Here is a 23948-nt window from a genome sequence, read left to right on the forward strand (position 1 = left end):
TTCACAGCATGTTTTTAATCTTTTATTATTTTTACACGCTGTGTGTATTTAGGATCTGAGAGGTGACTAAAGATCTTGCTCAGTCCAGGAATCCATTTACAGTGTTTAATCAGGTAACTCGGCTTCCAGAATGTAAACATGCACTGGCATTGAACTTCATTTGTTGTCTTTTATGTTTCTTATGTCTTAATTTTTATGTTTAATTATATTTGTTGGGTACATTTGTTGATGCTGATCCATGAAAGAACTATTTTATTTCACCAAGGCTGCAAAAAATACAGAAAAACGTGATATTGTGAAATATTATTACAATTCAAAATAACTTTTCTGTTTTAATATATTTAAAACTGTAATTATTCCTATGAATGCAACTCTGAATTTTCAGCGTCATTTCCCCAGTCTTCAGTGTTACGTGATCCTTCAGAAATCATTCTAATTTGCTGCTCAAGAAACATTTCTTATTATCAGTGATGAAAACAGTTGTTCTGATTAATATGTTTTCTAGAAGCTGTGTTACATATTTCAGGATTCTATGATGAATAGAAAGTTCTAAAAAACAACATTTGTTTGGAGCAGAATCTTTAAAAACATTATAAATGTTTTTTACTGTGACACTTGGTTAACAATATTATTTTTTATTTATTTTTTTTTTTTAATCATGCAACAGTAGTCAACTGTAGTCTGTGTTCCATGTTTGGAACCCCTAAAAGCTTCTATATGTTGCATTTAACATTTTTGATGGAACCTTTAAAGGGTATTTTATATAAAACCTTTTTAAGTGTTCCAAATATTAAGCACCCAATAGAACTGTCCTGTATTTTAATCATTGATCTAATACAGGCTAAGTTTTTCAGTCACGCTGCTCTTTTTTTTTTAGTCCTGATCGTGCTTGTCCTTTGCGCTTAACATTTTTAATGCGGGCAACAATGTTAATGGCAGACTCCCACTGCTGTGTTTAGCCAAGTATGACGATGGAAATACCTGTGGGTCAGAAAAATTATTTTGATACATAACTCAATTCGGTTCACTGTTACCATGGCAACACATCTCTGAGATAGAAGGTTGGCAGGAGAGTGAGTTTGATGATGTGTGCACGCTTGAATAGATTCAGAGGGCGGACATTAACATAAAATGGCAACATTAGACCTGGGGGATACTGATATATATAACAGAAATGGGTTGAATAACCTGACGACCGAGTGGGATTTTCATTTCGAACTGTTAGAGCAGCTCCAATAAAGCAGCATAAAGGTGTTTTGTGTTCATCTACAGAGGAGACAGACTTGAGTAGTCAGGAAAAATTTACTTTATTATAGGCACTATTGGATTTCACTCACCTTCACGTCTAAGAGAGGGTGCTGGATATGTTTCCCGACCGCTCAATCCCACTTTTCTTCATCTCTCGGCCTCTTGCTTCAGGCAAACACCCATGAACACAAGGGCATGCTTGTATTTTTGTCCTTGTTCTTGAACACACAAATGGACTCTTGGACAGGACAACCTGGTCAGTCCAATGACATCACTTTGCTTTTTCATCAAACCTTAATGATTTTGACAGCTTGTGTGACACAAACCTCTGCTGTTCAGATTAATTGCGCTTGTTGTGAAATAAAAGCATATCTGTTAAATCTTGCATAGCGCTCTGTCAGACGCATTGGGATGTGGGTAATAAACAGTGCCTGTTTTGTGCCTTCTCCGCCCTATGACGTTCATTAAGCTCCAGCAATTTCCTACCTGATATTACCTGCTCCTAATGGTCATGAGGTCAAGCTTTAACCTGTTAATGGGCGGCAGTGAGGACAGGGTGTAAATATGAGTGAGGTCAGGTGGTTTGGTACTGTTTATTCCAGAGGTCAATGGGGTGACCCGATGTGAGTTCGTTTCTTCAGGATTCTTTGACTCCCTTTTTTTTTACCTCAGGCTAACCCCAGGTTACACCAGCTGACTCCTGACTATAATATACTATTTGTTGAATTTAGTTTACCAAGCGGAAAAAAACAGAAAACATCCTGTTTCGGAAGAATTTGTTTAGCTATGGCTCTAGTGTTGTTATGGAAGAGTAGAGTGGCAGTTAAAAATGAAGGAATAAATTAGCTAACTATTCATGAAAATGTGAAAAACTTCATGAAGAGTGAAAAACAGAAATGAGAAAAACAGAGTGATAAATAGAAATATTAAAAACAAAAATGTAGTTAAAGTGACAAAAGCACATAGCAAAATGACCAAAACTAAAATAAAAATGAAAACTACAAATGTTTAATGTTTAAAATATTCACACACACAATATATATATACTAAAATACATACGTCACACAGTTAAACTTGATATTATCTCCATCTCAATTTTCTCCAGTTCCTTGTGGATAATAAAAGTAAACTGTGGCGTAATATTAGTTGTAATAGTTCAAAGTGTGACCATGTATTGATCCTAACCATAACCCAGGACAGACGCCACCCTATGCTGCTTGCTCAGGTCACTGGACATCTGCCAATGAGATAACTGCTATTGATCCACCTGCTTGCTCTGAAATAGGTCATTAGTCTGCGGCCTGTCTAAAACACAACCTGAAGGAGGAAATGGAGATATGTCTGCAAAACTATAACCAATAGTCAAAATAAATGATAAAAACAGTTGGTTAAATTGCATTGAACATATTGTAGTGGTAGGCTCCAGTTTGCAGCTTCTTTCTTTAATAAAAATAAATATCAATTTATTATTTTAATAAAACCATTTTTTATTATCAAAAGGTTGATTCTTATCTTATTTTTTCAGTTAGTTACAAAGGTAACATTTCTATTTTTTTTTATTGTTTTAGATTTTTCGATCTAATATTTATGTTTAATGTCAGCTTTATTTCAAGGTTGAGGAAAACCTAGTAGAAATATCATGGTGTTTTACAGTTATGAATTTCATGCCTGTATTTATATTAATATATAAAACAACATTTTATAAGGAAGGGTTTGTATGTGCAACATTCAGTGGCACAAAGGGTGTTGTGGTTGGCTGCCAAGGCTATGCTTTGTTGTTACTTATAGCCCAAGTCCACTCCCAGGTCTTTATGATATTCAGTGGGATTTATTTATTGCCTGTTTTATCATCTGCCATGCACAAATTGTAAGTCTAGAAACATAATAGCACACATCTACATCAATATACCATATAATTTGAGCTGTCAATCATGTCTGTAGACCATACGGTACAGATCAGCATGTGCACTCAAGTTTAAATATGCCTTTTATGCATAGTTCAAGTTTTGTTCAAATACCAAAACCTAGCAATAGCAATAGTGATGTTTGTCTTATAAAGTACTGCTAAATATAAAATATACGAGCTAGAAATTGGTCTTTGTGAGTGCAATCTTTATTTAATGAATCCCTATGCAAGTCCCAGATGCCACAAAAATCCACTGTATCAAACATACTGGAATCTTCATTTAATATTTTACATATTACTATACAAAAAAACATCCTTCACTTTTGTCTCAAACCCTAGATTTATACTACATCCACTATGGCTAAAAATAAAACGGCTGTTTTAGCAGGACAGTGAATCATTCCCATCTCCCAAGAATCCCTGAATAATTAAAAATCCATAAATGAAGTGCCAGTGTGATAGAGCTAGTTAGTTACACATTATAAAGAACATTCTCGTCTCAGAGTTTTCCCGTGCCCGTGCAGAGAAATCCGGCCATGTGATGTGAAAACTGCCGACAGCATCCTGAATCAGGATCATAAATAATGTAGGAGCATCAGCAGGTCCTGGTGGGGGCTTATATTGCATTGCTCCGAGTCTTGCTAATGATAGTGAGAGAAAAAGAGAGAGAGCAAAGCAGAGAGAGATCTGAGCGTGTCCCGGAGCAGTCGGAAAACTCACACTGAGAAGACCTGCAGCCATCTCGGCTTCTCTGAGGTTTATGGGACACAGGACCAGAGCAAAGTGAGTGGGACAGCACGAATGTGGGAAGGACAGACTGACTATTTGTTCTGCTGTTTGTCTGTGTGGCTCATTCTCTCTCTCTCTTTCTCTCTGTCCGTGGAGTAAAGGAAGGCGGGCCGTACAGGAGGGAGAGAAAATCACAGGGGCTGATAAGTAGGGTCCAGTTTGTCTCCATATCTCTCTCAGTCAGCTCTCTCGTTCAGCATGGAGCCCAACAGCCCTAAGAAAATTCAGTTTGCCGTTCCACTCTTCCAGAGCCAGTTGGATCCCCAGGCGGCCGAGCATGTAAGTAGAGAGAAGCACTTTTATTGCATTGTGCCTAATGGAGACTGGCCTGCATTGCTCTTCGGCTCCCTTGAGGCTGTCTTCAAGTATCAGATCTGTGCAGATTGCTGCCAAAATCTGTTTTACGATATGATGTAATACTGTACATAGTGAGATTGTAGTGCTTGGAAAATATGTAATTTTTTTAATGCACACCACTGCAATGGCTTGATCAAATAGTGTATTGCATGCACTTCAGTGCAAGGAGGGAATTAAGCATTTGCTGTTTGCTGTCAGATTTCAATACAGGAGTAATTCAAAGAGTGTGAATTGCTGGTAAAAAAAAAAATGTTTTTTGTTCTTTATAAAATTCGTGCAGCAGAATAGATTCTTATTGTGTTCCTGCTATAGTAGAGCTGTTCATTGATGGATCCGGATCCAGCGGGGAAGCTTCATGCCCGGCAGTAAAAGTGTTTGATGTTCGTGCTGTTGCTGACAATGTCATAACAGGAAAGTGCTGGGCTGATTTTATGATGATGCCGACTTGTCCAATCAGTGGCAGTCTCTCTTGTGCTGAGCAAGTTCTCTATCAGTAAAGGCTGTGTTTGCTCTTGTTTCTTGGAGCAAATTTTTTTATATTTTTTATTTATTGTTTAAGAACCTTGTCTGATGCAGGTTCAGGGCTCAGTAATTTTATGTGCTGGCACAATTAGGCTAGTAGTTCAGATTTTTACCCTGCAGGAGGAGAAGTACTTTTAGTCAGTTATCATTTGCCTTTGGAGGAACCCATGACTCCCACCAGAATTAAAAGACACAAAAATGGTTGTTGTCAAATTAAAATGGTAAACATTTACAGGGATTTTAGCGTTAAAAGTGTTGTATTTATGTATTTTACATGTGTAGTGAAGTGAAGTGACATACGGCCAAGTATGGTGACCCATACTCGGAATTCGTGCTCTGCATTTAACCCATCCAACGTGCACACACACAGCAGTGAACACACACACACACCGTGAACACACACCCGGAGCAGTGGGCAGCCATTTATGCTGCAGCGCCCGGGGAGCAGTTGGGGGTTCGGTGCCTTGCTCAAGGGCACCTCAGTCGTGGTATTGAGGGTGGAGAGAGCGCTGGACATTCACTCCCCCCACCTACAATCCCTGCCGGCCCGACACTCGAACCCGCAACCTTTGGATTACGAGTCCGACTCTCTAACCATTAGGCCACGACTTCCCCTCGTATTGGCCCTGATTAAATAATATCTGCAAATTGAAAGATGCTTTAAGGTCCAATCCAAGGTCTTTTTTCTTGTTAGGTAGTAGTTTTTGTTCAGCTTTTGCCATTTTAAGATAATGTTACCTTGGTGTCACCAGCAGCATTCGCAACATATAATGCAGCAACATCCAGTAAGGTCATGAGAAACTTGTGGTCGTGCAACTATTCAGTTGGCTGGGCTTGATAATAGATGTACATGATCAACAAACATTGATGTTGTGAGAACGCAGTACTGGCTTGATAGGTCAAGTGACGGCTCCTGAATCTCTCTCACACACCGGGTCATTCTTATAGGTTATCTCTTATTTAAAATAGACTCTGATGTTCAAGTATATTTAAAAAACACATGGAGGTGGACGACATTGTTGAGTGTGAGCTCATGCTGTTTCACATGTGTTGAGACAGCATGTTGTGAGGCTAAACGTGATCTAAACCCAGCAGCCTTCTTCAGGGAATTGATTGTATTGACCCCACTGAATCACCCAACAAATGCTGGTTTCTGGACACACGGGGTAAATCAGTCAATATGAACATTTTGCCCCCATATTCCATCTGTTATTGTCAGTTAGTGCTTACAAAAGTACCAAAAAGTACCATGGTAATACTACAACTGCAATCTAAATCATTTTTAATAATAATTTCTAAATTATATATATATATACGCAAGTGGTTGTAATGTTTATTTAAAAATAAGCATAATATATATTACTGCCCTATGCAAAAATATATCAGTTAGTATTAGAATTATTCAGAATTATTGAATTATTTTTAGAATTATTTTAATTTAGATTATTATATTACTGTTGCTGCTTTGCTAAACAAATTAATAAACAAAAAATCTTTAACTAGCTTAAGCTGGTCTCCAGGTTGGTCTATTAAATGGTTTTAGAGGGGTTTTAGGGCATTTTCCTATTGGTAGGGAGAACCAGCGAACCAGCTTAGGCTTGGGGTTTTTCCAGCAGGACATTGTATTAAATTAAACCAATAAGCCACTCAAGGATGTGCATCATAGTGATTTTAACATGGTTAAATGGGTTTTACTACCTCCACTTTTGTTAATGGCAGTATAATTAGAATAATATAATTTATTTCTCTTCAGATACGCAAACGGAGACCTACTCCAGCCACATTGGTCATCTACAATGAGCCCAGTGCATCAGGTAAGAGCCTTAAACCATTAAACAAGTTGTATGCTTATTTGTAGTCACTGAAAGGGTGGGTTCAACCTACATGGACCGTTGGGTCATAGCAAACAAGGTGCTATTGAAATACAGCCATTCTGTGCGTCTAAATTAAGATAAGAATCTACAGCGAATGGTCTCATTAATGTGTAACTTTAGGGTAAAGTTGTCAGTATTCTCGCATTGTGCAGATCTTTAACTCTATATGTTTGCTTTGGTTAATTGGATCAGCATCCCTAATGCATTAATACTAGAACTCATGACTGTTCTTTTCAGAAACAAACAAGAGTTGGTCTATTTGTGTATCATTTGGAGGTGTTTTTCAAGGTTCGGTTGTTGTAGTATTTCAGCAGTATTTCTTTTGAATTTCCGCTATTGTTTACATAAAGCCGTGGATTTCTGTATTGTTATGAAAATAGGCCCTCTCCAATTCTCATGTACAATCATTATATGATATTGTGGGAGGAAATGTGCTCTTCTGGTTTAAAGGACAACTTGATAGGTCTGACGAGGTCATTTCACGTCGGAGCGTCTGTAATCTAGCCTTGGGTCGGAACAGCACAACACGCTGTGAATGTGGCAACGGTCAACAGGCCGCTATCAGGACAAACAACCCACCTATGGCGTCAGCATATGCAGCCGGACAGGCTGTGTGGCCCATTGCACTGTAGCTCTTTCATCTTTTTCAAGTGTTGTCTCTTCTGGGTGAACTTTCAGTTTAACCTCAGTGTAGAACGATACGGCTTATCTGTGAGTGGAATTCAGGGTTATTTGGGAAATGGATGGGATGTATTTTGCTGAGATTCAATTATAGCTACTATCTGCAAATGACCCTTTAGAAGGTTAATACAGAAGCCTGTTCTTTCCTCAGAGTAAATAAAAAGGGAATTATGGCTTTATATCCCACATGGTGACTTTACATACCACAATGTGACTTTATAGTTCTCGGTGTGATTTTAAATCTCCCAGGATTACATCATATCTCACAATGTGACTTTAAATCTCTCAATATGACCGTATATCTCACAATGTGACTATATCCCACAACCATGGCTTTATATGTCACAACAGTGACTTTATATCACACAATGTGACTATAAATCTCACAGTATTAATTTAAATCTCCAAATGAGATCTTATATGTCCCAGTGAGACTTTATATCTCACAATAACTTTAAATCTCACAACAGTGACTTTATATTTCATAACGTGACTCTGTCTCACAATTATGGCTAACTATATATATCTATATATCTCATAATTGACTTTATAGTTTCACATTATGACTATATATCTCACAATTGTGACTTTATATCTCACAATATGGGTATACATCTCACAATTGTGACTATATCTCACAGTTGTTACTATGTAACTATGACTATATTTCATTATTGAGATTCTTTAAATCTCACAAAGTGGCTTTCTATCTCTCAATGTTAATCTATATCTCATTGTGACTTTATACATAATGTGAGACGGCAACTTTTTTTCATACTGTAATTTTTATATCACAATTGAAAATCTCACGGTATGACATTTTATCTCACTTCTTATTTTAAAACTCACAATTACCCTTTTTACACTTTTACTCTGAGACAGAAACTGGCTTTACATACAGTAAAATACTGTAGTTGTTCCTAAAGACTTGTTCTCCACTACCTGAGGACTTTTGTTTTCGAACCTACATTATGCTGAGGAAGTTTATATTTTTTCCACGCGCAAGCTGAATCAATAAAGTTTTCCACTTGAGGGAAATGCCAGCACATTAGCGTCATCAGTAAACACGGTAACCTCGACCCTAATCCCACTCAACAACCCACACGAGAAACCGGTTTTTGGCACTGTAAATGTAGAGAAACCATTCCAGAGTCTAAACAAATGCTGCCTTCAAGTCATGTCAGAACGATCACGATTTGGGCATACATGAATGCCATCACAATGTTTTTGCTTGGAAATTAAACAATAAAGGTGGAAACGAATTAGTATCGTTCATAACTACGTTTTAATTGTAAATGTAGTCTGTATAATTTACTTTGTACTTTGATGAAGAATAACAACAAAGCATGCCAGACAGCACTTCTTATTTAGCCACGTTTATGAGGCGCCAGGCTTGTGGGACAAAACTTTCCATAATTCTCTGCGGCAGCATGAAAATGATCAAATACACAGATAAAGCATCATTTCCACACCTAATGCGCATCCTTTGATCTACAGTGTTGCATTAGTGCTAAAAACGCTTCCTGTGTTTATCAAGTGAAAAGAGAAATATGAAATTGCTCAATGCGTCCAATTTATTCAGACCAAAAATCTATAACGCATCAAATCGTAATTGCGACTTCCAAGCTTGTAAGTTGGACCTTCCCAGAAACACTTAATGTCATATGCTCACGCTGTGACAGTGAATTCTTTGAATGCACTGGCTACTTTGAGGTCAAACATCTGTGATTTTTTAGAATTAAGACAAAACAGGCTAGAGAACTGAAAAATCAAGTTTACTCTATGTATTAATGAACTGTTTAGAATTAATCTTTTTCAGCATGTTCCGAGTTTTTAACATGTTTGGATCTTGTTTCTTTCATCTCCTCACAAAGTTTGTGATTTTGTTGATAAAAACTGGTAAATTTATCATTGGTTGTTATTACATGATGGTTTCAAATTGATTTTCAGCTGTAATTTCAGTCAGAGAGAATACAATATTTTTCCATTTAATTTGCATATCACATGTATTAAATCTAATTGCTAACAGGACCTACTTAAAATATTAAACGTATATGAAATTCCCAAGCATTTATTTTACAAGGTAAGCTGATATGCTGAAATGGTTGTGACAGAAAAAAATAATAATCACACTTATATATAATTTAAAAAAAAATTATAATTGTGTAACTCACCAGATAATCAGATACCTGGCAATATTTACCAAAAGCGAGACAGACCACAAACCTGTGAAACATTATAAAAAAATTTTTTTTTTTTACATTAAAATTTTTAACATAGTAATGTTTTTAAATATCATATTATATTATTTTTAATATGTGCAAAGAATTAGTTTGAGGTGATGTTAGGGGTTGTGAGTGATATTTAATGTCATAATTTTGCTAAAATAAACCATAAATATAATAAAATGAAGTGGTTTATATGTATTATGAACATTCCAGTGATAATGACAATTAAAGATGTGTTATGTATTTGTCCTGAATCTCAAGAATCAGTGATATATGTTCTTAAACATCCAGTGTCAGAGTGTCTACATAAACCATTCAATACCAATGAATAAACATAGCAATAATCCACATCGTCCAAGTGTTCAGGACAATTCTTGCCTGGAAGCTCACAGAGATCATATGTGCCCATACTCTTGTGTTTGACTTGGCGGAGATGGCTGGTTTTCTTGATAAAGCTTATCCAAACCTCCTCGCTGGAGCCAGCATTGCCATCTGCCAGTTCTGCTTGAGAAGAGGGCCTTGTTATGAGCTCACGAGCATCCCTTGATTAAGAGCGTTTATTGTCTCCCATCGGTTGCCAGGTCTTACTCAATAGAGATGACATGCTCTCCAGCAAAGCATTCAAAAATAAAAATTCCCGGGAAGTGCTGTTAATTTCAGCTGTTTGTTTTTCCTGATTGATGCAGACAATCGCTGGGTGGTTGTTGTGGCGTTGCGGTTGTGCGCGGAGAACGGCTGCCTGTTTTCCCCTGCTGATTTTGGATGTAGATCGCAGGGGCGTGTTGAGGAGGTGGGACGCACAGAGCTGCATTCACAAAACAAGCACCTCTTTGTTTGGCTGGCATTTCTTCCTCTGATCCAAAACACTTGTAATCGGTCCCTTATAAAGAAAGTTTTTGAAGCTTTATGAACTTGCGTCACTCGATTGCTGCTTGTCATAAACTGGGCACCGCGTATCCGCGAGCAGAAGATGAAGTTGAAGAGTGGCTTGGCTTGTTATTGCGGTTAGATTGGTAATTTGGTGTAGCGTTCATAGAGCAGAACCTGTGGCTTTGGCAGGGACGTCTTTTTAACAAGGTCCTCGTGTGTGGAGCCAGTGGGCCCATAAAAGCACAAAGCTCTTCTGGCTACTGTGGTTCACTGTGTGCCTCTGGATCTACTTAACGTCAGGTCTGGAGTCATAATCCAGCATTTGCTCGGACTCCATTTAAAGTCTTAAGTGGCTATTAGGTGAGGGAATAAAGATGCTCAGTGGCTTTAAGAGAAAACAGGGGCTTTTAAAGTCTTCTTTAAACAAGTGTTACGTCAGTCCAGCAGTGGTGCATACAGTCCTTGGACTACATAATAGTTTTCATTGTATGAAAATACAATACAAAACATATACATTCAACATAATTCAGCATATGTGACCCTGGAGCACAAAACCAGACAAGTAGCACAGGTATATTTGTAGCAATAGCCAACTGTATGGCTCAAAATTATTGATTTTTCTTTTATGCCAAAAATCATTAGGATATTAATTAAAGATCATGTTCCATGAAGATATTTTGTAAATTTCCTACCGTAAAAATATAAATTGACCCTTATGACTGGTTTTGTGGTCCAGGATCACATATGTTAAATATATACAGTGGCCCTCCAAAATAAATGAATTTCATTATCAAACTAAATAGCATTTAAATTACAAGCAATTTATTTTGTCATGACTGATTAAGATTTCAGTGGATGTATCAAGTCAATTCACACATGTGTCCTGTGCATTTTTCTTCTAAATAAATACAACTAATTAATCATCTCAAGATATTTTTGGTGGCAAATATTTACTATTGTTCAAAAGTTTTAGGTCAGTATGTTTTGTTTTTTTCATGAAATTAATACTTTTGCTCACCAAGTATGCATTAAATTGATCAAAAGTGACAGTGAAGACATTTATACTGTTAAAAAATATTTATATTTAAAATAAATGCTATTGGTTTCAACTTTCTATTAAACAAATAATCTTGTAAAAAAGGATGATTATTATTTAATTATTATTAAATAAAAGATTATATTTTTTCTGAAAAAAAAAATCTGTGGAATAAATAAAATAAATTCTGTGACAAAATGATAAAGAATAATTTGATGATTCTGTTTTATTGAAGCTACAGCAATAACAATCTTCCAATTATACCAGATTGCAAATGTTCCAGATCCTCACTGCAAAATCCACCAGTTAAAAGAGGTGGAAGATTCCAGTATTTTATGAAATCATTTGGAGTCCATGGGCTCCAAACACTTCATGCAGGGATGACGCATACGCTTTGAGAGCATGCATGAAATTGTAAGATGCTCTGATGATGACCCTGGAAGATAAATTGGTCTTTCAAGCCCTGAAATGAACAAATAGCCCTACATTTCATAACTTCTGAAATAATATATAAGCCTCTCTTAGTGCAGTCGCAGAAAGAAATAGGTCGGCCTTCTAAAAGCAGTTTTGCATTATGAAAAAGAAACTTGGGAGTGGAATGTAAAATCTAATTTTGTTAGTCGCCTAACGCATTCCATTCTTGGATCAAGATATAATTGGTCTAAATTTGGCTTTGCTCTTAGTGTCCTTTAACAGAATTTGTGGAGATAGCAATTCAGGAGAAATGAAGCACGCAGAAGTTTCTGTGACCCAGTTTTACAGATTAGATGTGACTCTTCGAATGTTAAAAAACTTTTTGTGGTCCCTGAACTAAAACAACAAATTTGTTACATTGCAGCTATGACAATGTTCCAAGTTTTGCTAACATTCCTATTAAATTATGAAAACGTATATATGTTGTCTGAACATTCAAAATGTCAAATGTTTTTCTTGGTTATGTGGCAAATGTGGTTATTAGGCCAGCTACAAAAATGGTTTTAAATCAGTTATTTCTATCTTTTGCTGTAGTGTGTCAGTAGGAAATATCAGTTTACATTTCCAAACATTCATTTTGCCATTAATTGTAATAATCAAGTGAGATTTTTGTTTGCACAAGGAGTCTGACAACAGCCAGTACTTCACGCAGAGATCTGATCTTGTCATCATCCAGTCTGTCTGGAATGACATGAAGAAACAGAACAAACTGAGACAGACTAAATCCAGAAGAACTGTGGCAACGTCTCCAAGATGCTTCAAGAAACCTCCCTGCAAATCTCATGAGAAACTCTGATCAAGTACACAGAGGGCAAAAGCTGCTTTAAACACAAAGGATGGTCACACCAAATGTTGATTTAATTTAGCTAATAGAAGTTAATTTATAAATAAAAACTATTTATGGCATTATTTTTGACAGCATCCTCATTTTACAGCATTTTTACGGAAGTGCCTAAAACTTTTAACAGCACTGCAGCTTTGCAGGGAGGTTTCTTGAAACATCTTGGAGATGTTGCCACAGTTCTTCTGGATTTAATCTGTCTCAGTTTGTTCTGTTTCTTCATGTCATTCCAGGCAGACTGCAATGGAAATGTAAACGGATATTTCTTACTGACACACTACAGCAAAAGATAGAAATAACTGACTTAAAACCATTTTTTAGCTGGTCAATGTACTAGAGTTCTGATTGATCGATCAGTTCAAATAGCAGATCGTTCAAATGGCATTTATTTGAAATAGAAATTCTATGTAACAATGTAAATGTATTTATTGTAACTTTTAAAGTATAATTTTAAGAATAAAGTTGTTCTTTGTAGCTACATTTCTAAAGCATTAAAATGGTATTAGAAGTAAGTCCCCCTGTTCTTTTTCCCCTTCAGGAGATGACAAGCAGACTACAAGCAATCAAACAGAGGTGAGTACTGTATCTAAAGCAATAACAGAGACAAGAGATTAACCCTAGCACTTAAAATGAGCATTAGATTTGTTCTCCCTCCCTCCTGTCTCCACCATCACTGTATCAGACATCACACGGTGTTCTTTTCAGCCGTCTTAGTGGACGTGGCGGTATGTAAGCTAAGCCTCCGGCTGCTTCTCTGCAGAGCTCTCTATGATGCTCAGCGGAGGGCTTGCTATGAGATGGATGGAGCTCTGATTTAGTTCAGATTGATTACCTGCTGTAGCAAAGCTCCTGAAATAGAGTCTGCGTGAAATCAGATCCCCTCTCTCACGCTGTGCTTTTCCACTGTCCACACCAGGCCCAGAGTGCCCAGCTGTCTCCAGCCCAGAGGAAACAGAGCGTCTACACGCCACCGACCATGAGAGGTATGAGGCCCGCATCCAGCCATATACAGTACACCATCTGCATATTATGTGACGTTTCAGGCTCTTACGTAACCATACCATCTGAGTCATTCCTGTTATGCAGTACCATTTCTGTTCGGTAACATTTGAAAAAAAACTAATATATTTTGGTCATGATTTAGTATTTCTATGAAAGGACCAGATTTTCAGAATAAAGGCCAAACTCAGAAACTTGAATTTTAATATTTATAACTTAATTATTTATACAATGACAAGACATTAACTGGATAATGGGAGCTTACATTAGCTTACATTTTATATTTTTCTATACCTTTGTATATTGATTTTATCATAATGTTTTATACTGTAACTGTACAGTATAAGTCAAAATGGATTGTTTTAGAGTCAAACAACCCAATAAATAATTAGATTTATACATTTAATATGAGTAAATGTATTTATAATATATTATTATTTCCATATAATTTATATTTATAATGTGCACATCTGTACATAAGTCTTCTGCTTACTCCATCTACATGTAAAATACTTTTCCTTTTTATACTGCTTTTTATTCTTAATCTTACTTAATCACACTTTTGGCAAATAAAGTTTGTCAGATTATGATTACTGATGCATGGAACATAACAGATTTCATCAAATCCATTGATAATTTCTATACTATTACACTAAATTTGTTGTTAATTTTCATTATTTTTTTATTTTTTTATTTTAGTTAAAGTTTTAGTTGTTTTGTTTTGTGTCTTTGGCATCTTTATTAGCTTTTGTTTTTAAAAAGTATATAGTTTTTACTAGGTTTTAGAGTATTTTGTTTTGTTATTTTAGCTTAAACTAAACAAACTAAACAAAAATGAGAAATGTTTTTACTAGCTGAAATAAAATTAGTTTTATTTATATACATATATATACAGTTGTGGTCAGAATTATTGGAACCCTTGGTAAATATGATCAAAGAAGACTGTGAAAATTAACCTGCTTTGTTAATCCTTTTGATCTTTTATTAAAAAAATGACAAAAAGCTAACCTTTCATTGCATAATAAGAATTTAAAATGGGGGGAAATATCATTATGAAATAAATGTTTTTCTCAAACACACGTTTGAGGAACTTAAATACACAGGCTAATTACACAAACACAGCTGGACAAGAATTAACTAATAATCACATTAAACAAGGACAGGAAACAAACTATGAAAACAAATTATGAAATTAATTTGTATTGCAATTATGTAAAATTCCCTCCTAATTGTGATTACTAATATGATTTCAATCTTTTAAAAAAATAACATATTAAGGCAATGAAAAGTTACTGCATAGTAGGAATGATATGTCTATGCCATCTGTATGTACAGTATGATCCACAGTACATTTACTCAGGCATGCCATCTTCTCCATTAGCATTCACACTACATATTTCACCGATGGAGGCAGCGTTTTGCATCCAATGACCCACACATGCAGCCCACTCAACAGACTACTCACACTGCACGTGTTTATGGATCAGTCCCTGATATTAATACAGTTCCTCCGCTCTTAACCATGTACAGTGAGGTCCAAAGTCTGAGTACACTAGTCTGTTTTTCCCAGCATGATTTGAGAATCATCCAAAGAGCATCTTGAGCTCCAACAAAAGAAAGAACAGCTAAGAATCACGTGTTCATTGTCACAGATTTGATTAATAGCCTAGAAATACTGCAGAATTTTAAAAATGTATTATTTAGAATGTTTCATTGTTTTAAAAACGTAAGAATCCCAAACATTTGTATATTTATGGGTTAAAATTCTATTCTGAATGCCTGATTTTCAATGTGGTCTCAGACTTTAAACCCACAGTACAAGATACAATACTGCCTGTGTCCATAGTTCTTCATAAAAAAAACTGTTTTATTTTAATCTAAAGAATTTGTCCATTATAAGCAGTGACTTAATTCAAACTAAAGTCTTTTGCACAGATCATGGCAATACATCTATTGAACATCTTTTCAGATTTTATTACATTTTTTGATACTTTAGTTTTCCTATCAAATAGCATTTATTGTTCACTCCTTCATTATTTTCAGCTGCCTATATTTTATTTACGATTTATTTGTGTGTATGTAGTTTATACAGCATTGAATCTTGTAATGATTCTGTCACTCCTCATTTTTTTCAGTGTGTAAGTGGCCACTGTTTCTCTTTTCTTGTGGGATTTCCACTCAGGGTTTCTCAAATTTGGCCAAATTAAGGCCTTAAAAAGGATTTGAATCAGAGCAGAAAGTCTTAAATTCATAAAGTAGTGGCATTAAAAATGTCGCAAACATTGATAAAAATGAATATCTTCCAAAATCTAAACATCCTTAAATTAAGATACTTTTTACTTGAAATACAAAATGAAGATATGATCCTGTTTCCTGAGAAATTTCCCAAAATTAAGTGAGTTCATGCAAGAACAAATATCTGTTAATGGGATATGACAACTTGTTTTCCCTTTTAATTAAGTTGACTTTAATTAAGTTCACTCTTTGTGCACATTGTGTGCACTCTAGACATTTACATTTAGAAAACTTATTGGCGTATTTTGTTCCCTTCAATTTATTTCTTACATTTTCTTTACTTGGTCTTGAAGAGGTCTTAAATGTACTTTCATAAAACCTGAAGGAACCCTGCTACCCCAGTGATGTCACATGTGACAAATCTTTCTTCAGACATCGCTTTTATCAGCGCACATGCAATCTTAAGAGTACAGATTATTTATTTTAATATTTGCTTATTTTGCCAATTACAAGGGCAGTAGAGAGCAGGAAATGACCCACACTGGATTCAAACTCAGGTTGTCTGCACAAAAGTGCCGCCATGTAACATGCCAGAACATGTGCACTGTCCACCAGGCCACGTTTGCGTCAAAGTCAAGGATTTAAGACAATGAAGATGGGGGAGGGAGAGCGTTGGAGTCCGCCTCGCTGACTCATAGACAAGGCCATTTCCTGGCATGGACGTGCTAAATTCACATTAGCTTGAGCTATTGATTGGAGTGGGGGGAGGAGAGAGAGATACATCATTCTAGAGAGATGGCCTCAAATGGACAGCCTGGCAGAGCAGTTTTGAATGAACACTCAGCATCCTTTCGGTCAGTGGAGGGCAGAAACAGCTAAAGCAATCTGATTTGCAGTGATGCCAAGCTAGCGTGCTGTGCTGGTGTGGGCTAGTCGTGGTTCAGTGGTGTCAGAAGTTCATTTGTGTAAGTAGGGGTCTCTCGTCTGTGAAAAGATTGGTAAAAGTTTTGAGAAGATTGCTTTGGATAGCGACAAAGTGGTGAGCTGAACTCCTTCCAGGGTAAAACTGCTGAGTGTGTAGCGGTTCATTGAGTGCCCACTTTTTAGTGCTCTTGATTGCGGGAGTGTTTTCCCCATTCACTTTCTCTATTGGGATTTCAAAATACTCTTCAATTAAGAGTTCAAAGCCATGAATTAAACTAGCTCTGAGTTCAATCAAAATATCATATTAGTGCTGTCAAGCGATTAATCGCCATTAATCGCATCCAAAATAAAAGTTTTTGTTTACATAATATATGTATGTGTACTGTGTATATTTATTATTTATATATAAATACACACACATACAATATATATTTTGAAAATATTTACATGTATATACATTTATATATTTATATTCTTATATTTTGTATTATACATAAATATATTTGATATATAAACATAACATATTTTTCTTTAATATATACATGCATGTGTTTGTATTTATATATACATAATAAATAAACACAGTATACACACATATATTATGTAAACAAAAACTTTTATTTTGGATGCGATTAATCGCGATTAATCGTTTGACAGTACAATACTATATATTTTGATTTGAAGCAAAAAAGAAAAAAAAGTATTAATTTCTTTGTTTCAAGATTTTTAAAGAAATATTTAAAGAAATAATTCACCCTAAAATGAAAACTTGGTGAAAATGTACCCTCAGGCCATCCAAGATGTAGATGAGTTTGTTTCTTCAACGAATCGGTTTCAAGATAAACCATCTTAATGATGGATGAACTGGAGTGGTGTGGATTATTGTGATGTTTTTATCAGCTGTTTGGACTCTCATTCTGACGGCACCCATTCACTGCAGAGGATCCATTGGTGAACAATTGATGCAATGCTCAATTCCTCCAAATCTGTTCTGATGAAGAAACAAACTCATCTATATCTGTTGCGCTCTATCGTGTAGATCACAGTTCTGTTTTGTTACCAGTAGTTTATTATTCAGGATTCCCTGATTTACTTTTTATTGTTTTGTATCTTGATTTGATTTAGATTTTTTTTCCCCCAAGGTATTTCAGTTATGAAGAATTCTCTCTTTTAAACAATCATTTTTAACACATTGGTAATTATGGCGTTCTAGATGAGTATGTTAGGCATCTTCTTCATCAGACAGTTGCATTTGGAGGTCTGTAGATGAAACCTTCTGAAAGCTCTTAAGATGCTTTCAGACCTCCTTCACTGGAGCGCTATCAGCTTACAGTGCATTAGCTCTCTACTTTGATACGTCACCAAGAAATATAGTGCTGTTGATCAAAACAATATATCGCCCAGTCCTAGTTTGGCTGACATCAGAGTAGTCGTGATTGTATTTTTCATATTTACATTGTTTTTTTTCTGATGAAATAAACTGAAGCAACACTGAGAATATCATTATTATTTTAATGAGATTTTTTGGCCATTATGTTACCTAAAGTGCTTGTCATTAGAGTAATTTCACAATCTTGACTTGTCTTGTGGCTCGGTGCTAATATGGCAAGTTTATTATTATCTAATATTTATCAAATATTATTAATTTTAGTAAAACTGCGTAAGAAATTATTTTATTTTATTTTTTTGCTATATTGCCCAGCCCTAAGCCCAACTTCTTAAACAAAACTGTATAGTATTTAAAAGTTGCAATAAATACTTTTAATAACTAAATACTTGTCTTTTTGTTAGAACAATTTTTTTGGTTTGAGATACATAGCATGCATACATCTCGCAAGTCATTCATTTTCCATTTCATAGCTGCCGGTTGAGTGTACTTTGATTGATGTCATACATTTGGATGGGGTTCAGAGGTCTCACACTGCACGCCTGTGCTGATAGCCTGTGGCCACTGTGTGGCGCTGTGCTGTGTGTCCTGTGTTGAGTGCAGAGCTGCAGCTGGTGGTGGAGCAGCACTTTCAGAGGCAGGAGCAGCAGGAGGCGGGGCTCTCTGACAGCCCAGACTTGCCCAGTCCAATCACAGCACAGCATTTTGCCAACGAAGCTCAGTGGGCCAATCACAACAGCTCAGAGCCCAATGGCAATGAGTCTTATGTCAGTACTGAGGGGCAGCCAGGCAGCAGTGGGGCCGGGGGTAAGTCCAGAACAAAAAATGGGACGCAGTTATAATATCGTTACTTCTGAACAATATGCAGGTAGCTAGGAAAGTACATGTAACAATCCCTCACTAGTAAATATATTAAAATCAGGTTAAAATAAATCTGTGCAGAAAACTATGGAGGACCAATGTACTCTAAATTAAATAATGAAATCAATTAAATAAATCATTAAGTTATTTCAATTTATTATTCAATTTATTCAATGAAAACTTTTACAAAACTACTGCATTTAAATAATACCTTTTAAAATAATTTAATTATGAAAAATCACTCTGGGTCCGTAAATTCATGGTTCATCAGTAAGAATTTAGAAATGAAGCCTGGTATTATTAACAATGATATCTTGAAACCAGTGTTACTTTAGTATCATTGAGATAGTATTGTTTATTATAATATTTTGAATCCATTTGTATGTATTTTTAGTTAAAGTTTTAGCATTTTGTAGTTTATTTTAGTACATCAAGTTAAAATATATATATATAAGTAGAGCAAATTATTTATTTTTTTCACATAACAAAAATGTTTTTATGATTTATGGTTTTAATTTTAGTTTCAGTTTTAATTAACTATAATAACCCTCCTGGAAATACAAACTTTTAGTATTATCAATATATATATATATATATTTAATGCATTGGTTTATTTTATTTTATGCAGTGGTTTTATGTAAGAGGATATCATGAAAATGTTATGAAATATTAAAATAAATGTGCACATATAGTAGATTTAATTCATTGTTTATTTTTCAAATACAAAATGTATTGATTTAATTATTTTATTTTGAGTGCTTTTATCCTTCATAAACAATATCTTAGTGCACGATTATGTAAAGAAAAGCTGATTGCTTGGTTGGAAGATCTGCTGCACTCGACTGACAAGACTTTCTTTTGTCTCTGTCTCTCCTCCACTTTTCGTTAAATTCTTATTTTTGTTCTATTATTATTTTGAATATTATTACTTCCATTGTTTTGTATATTCATATACAGGAGACACAGCAGACACCTCAGGAAGTGAGCAGAAAAACTTGAGCAGTCCTTCATCTGTCTCTCGATAGCCGTAATAACGTACCCGGCACACCGTAGACCCTTCCTAAATATTTACTGTCCCCTTCACTCTTTGGACTCTGAATAAGAAGACATGCTTTCTCTAAATACACACATTGTACTTTCTCACCTCTTTCTAAGTTCCAGTGATGACTTCCTTTAATCAGTTTTATTTGTGTGAAGTGAAATGCTTGCTCTTCACTTTGAACTCTGTACTAAAATGATCTGTCCTGTTTGTTTTTCTATTTGATAAAATGGCATTTGAAATATTTCCAATATGTATATCTGTGAAATGCGGGCAGCATATTTTTGGCACTTTCAGATCAGTTGTAATAATTTATTTATGGGTTTGGATTTACTTGTGAAGTAGAGACAATGAAATAAAAAAATTTGGAGCTTGAAATAAAAAAAATTAAGGAATGAAGTAAATAATTTTTGAGTAAGTGCTGTTTATCTAATGTTACTGTCCTTTTGGTTTTTCATCTCCCACTTCCAAAATGTCCCAATCTTAGAGAAATAAATGAAGACTGAATAGAGCGCTGCAGTGATGACCTATTTTGGTAGGCATTTTTGTAAGTTAGCATCACCCTGATTCCCTCAACAAAAACCAAATAGGATTTCTCCATTGGCTTTTGGATTATTGCAGATCTATGACCAAAAAAAAGTTTATAATTCTTACATGTCCTTACCTCTTTGTTGGGAGGATGTTTAAGTCCTTGACAAGCCCCGTTTAGCCACTTGTTTGCAACCAGCTTTTTCAAGACAAGTAAAACCTTTTTAAAAAAATCACAAGGCGGTATTACTGATGTATTTATGTTGTAGAATAAAACGTTAAAATATCTTGCAAATGCATTGACTTCAAGACAATGGAAGCATCTAAAAGTACTAAAATGCAAACTCATTTCGAGGTTTTGGCCTACAAAAATATGTCATCCTTGCAGCACGCTATGCATTATTTTGCTATAAGACATGTAATGAGGCTTAAAGGTGAAGTATGTCATTTCTGTGCATACTAGCAGCAGCAAACCAGATTCTCTTCTCTGTGGAAAGAGAAGAAAAATACTTGGGAAAAATCACCTCAATATGGCGACTGTAAAAATTTAAATCCTGCTTTTCTTTGTTTTTGTAAGAGACTATTCAAAATGTGATACCTTTGTCCGATTTTATTGCTGATTTGAAAATAACAACATAACAGTTGTGGGCATTAGGAAATGTTGGTCTTTCCCCTAACTTTGTCTATTTTTTAATGTGCAAGCGCATTACAAAGATCAACAATCTTGTCCACATGAAAGATAAAACTTTTAAAAATAATTAATTCTGTAGTTGGGTTTGCTCATAAATACAATTCTTCACCTTTAAGAAAAGGGCTTATGGTAATCTCCTAATCGTCTATATTCTTCTGCATCGAGATGATCACAATCAAACTTTGAACTACCTTAGTCTAGTCAGCTGGCTCTAGATGGGTAAGTCAGGTCATACTGGGACAGGTGCATGCTGGGACTCACGCTGTGTTCGTCCTGCAGGTAGAGAGCACAGCGATAGCCAGCAAGAAGAACGAGAGAGTCATCATCCTCCGAGACTCTCTCAAAAACACCTGGGCACACTGTCTGAGGAACCCGGAGACCTGTCACCACGACGCAAAGACACACCGTACCAGCACCAGCCACCCTTCGTCCCTGGTAGGACCAGATCAGAAGCACATAAAACATAGGCTAATACTCCATTGGTTCATGTCGGTATTTTATAAAGATGCTCGACCAAAAGAGAATCCAATGCACATTCACAAAGCAACAGAATACAGCCAGTCCTGTATTTTGAATGTATGCTGCCATTCAAAAGTTTGTGGTTTTTGAGCTGTAAGCTGCTCCTGTCAGTTTTACTGTATATTCTCGAATAATCCACTTGCTATCTGTTATTCTGCTATCGGTTATCTAAAATTTGATGGCTGCACTCTTGTTGCATAAACTAAGAAAATAATTTCTACTGTTATCAACGTCATAGTCTAATTTAGTCACTGTGGTTACAGCCAGGTAATCTAGCACGAGAACGGGAAAGGGGATTGACATCGGGTTATTCATAGGCCATTCATTAGTTAATAAAGTTTAGAGTTCATAAGCTGTTGTGTGAACGGGATGGTTTAAGAGTCACACCTGTTATGGAAAAGTGAAAGTTGACTCTTGGCCAAATCTCTTCTTTTCAAGGGGTAAAGATGCTGAAAAACCAGACAGACCCATCTACACTTTTCCAGGAGGAAGAGGAGAACAGCGGGGAACGGAAAGACAGTCAGACAGAGTAACGCTGCTTGAATTACATGAGGAAGTGACGTCATTTATAATACTGTTTGGGAACTGTTTTTTTTTTTTTTTTAGTTTAACCTTTTTTGTTTTTCTTATCAGTGGAAATTGTTTAAGAGCAAATTTCACAGTAGTTTTTATGTGCAGTAAATGAATACATTTATGCAATTTCACTCCAAAGTACTAAGAGTTCTGCAAACTTTTAAACTTTACTTTATGAAGTATATATATATAACCTATATATATATGCAAAATAGAGTAGTATTTAGTAGTGATCTCAAACTTTTTTGTCCCCACTGTGCATTCTCTCATATTGTGATTTATTTCATTATATTAACTTTCATGTAGTTGTATTTCATCCTGAGTTGTAATATGAAAGCGAAAGAAAACTCATGCTCCGCAGATGATTTAGCAATACATGGGGTGGATTGTGAAGCCAATCACATCCTGCCACATTATTTTTGATCACCTCATGTGGAAAGAGCTCGGGGCTTTGGTGTAACTTTCTCTGACAGAAGCAATATTTTTGTAGGAATATGGCTGTTTTGTATGCAGACGTGACTCTGAAGTCCCACACGGCTGTTGTACAGCCCACCGGCTCTCTGACATGAGTGTCTGAAAAGTGGGCATTATACATGGAGTTAAAGCTTGATACTGTACATGCTAACATTATTAGAGTATTTTAGATCTTCTGCAACACCCCCCCCCCCCCAAAAAAAATAAATAAATCAGCCTGCATTAATGTTATAATACTGTTAGAAAGAGGTGTTTTTATGAAATGACAGGGCAGTTATATTTTTGGTTTGTTTGTGTAAATGCTTTTGAACAGATGAGCACTCTTTAGTACCCACTAATATTTTTTGCAACATTAAATCTGTAGTAAATTTGTGGAACATGTATTTCCAAAAATATATTGTATGAATTACAAAATGTGCATTTCAACATCTCATTGTTGACTTTAGTAGCATAATTATAAAGAAAGTCTAAACAATTATAGGCAAATCTCACAAAGAAACGTAGGTACAAAAAAAATCAAATGTAGTTTTTTTTTTGTTGTTGCATGATTTCATTTTCATTACAATGAAAATCCCCTTTATAATTCGTATTAATGCAAGAAAAAGTGAAACTGTACAATACATCTGTACATTTATACGTTTCTGTTTCTAAGCCTTCTTTTTTTGTGTGCTTAATTGTGCTTAAATGTGCTCAGTTGTGATGAAAATGATATCAATGCAAAAAATGTATATGGTTCTCGAGACAATTTTTTTTTTTTCATGAGATGAATCCTTATAAAACAGTTCTTTAGATCAATTTCATCTGAAAGGCATTGAGGAGTTGATTTCAACAGATATTCTGCAGGTGTTTCTGTCATCCCTGACTGATAAATGAAATGCAGTATTCTGTTTTT

General features: G+C 35.5%; 1 protein-coding gene across 3 annotated transcripts; it reads left to right on the forward strand.

Moving 5' to 3' along the window:
- The first annotated feature begins 3800 nt into the window (after positions 1-3800).
- On the forward strand, positions 3801-23945 carry LOC306876261 (protein phosphatase 1 regulatory subunit 1C-like). 3 transcript variants are annotated; one of them, XM_079427284.1, is made up of 7 exons: positions 3801-3937; positions 4040-4222; positions 6576-6636; positions 13365-13399; positions 13743-13809; positions 21770-21925; positions 22448-23945. In XM_079427284.1, exons 2-7 carry the CDS (start codon positions 4142-4144, stop codon positions 22540-22542), a joined length of 495 nt encoding a protein of 164 aa, XP_079283410.1. In that variant the 5' UTR covers positions 3801-3937; positions 4040-4141; the 3' UTR covers positions 22543-23945. The 3 variants fall into 3 exon arrangements, with proteins under 3 accessions (XP_079283410.1, XP_079283411.1, XP_079283412.1); XM_079427285.1 differs by having other exon boundaries at positions 3860-3937; positions 4045-4222; XM_079427286.1 differs by lacking the exons at positions 21770-21925; positions 22448-23945 and adding exons at positions 18975-19178; positions 20190-20646 and having other exon boundaries at positions 3860-3937.
- The last annotated feature ends 3 nt before the right edge of the window (positions 23946-23948 follow it).

Source organism: Barbus barbus (genome assembly GCF_936440315.1).
Source record: "Barbus barbus genome assembly, chromosome: 10".
In the NCBI taxonomy this organism is placed as follows: Eukaryota; Metazoa; Chordata; class Actinopteri; order Cypriniformes; family Cyprinidae; genus Barbus; species Barbus barbus.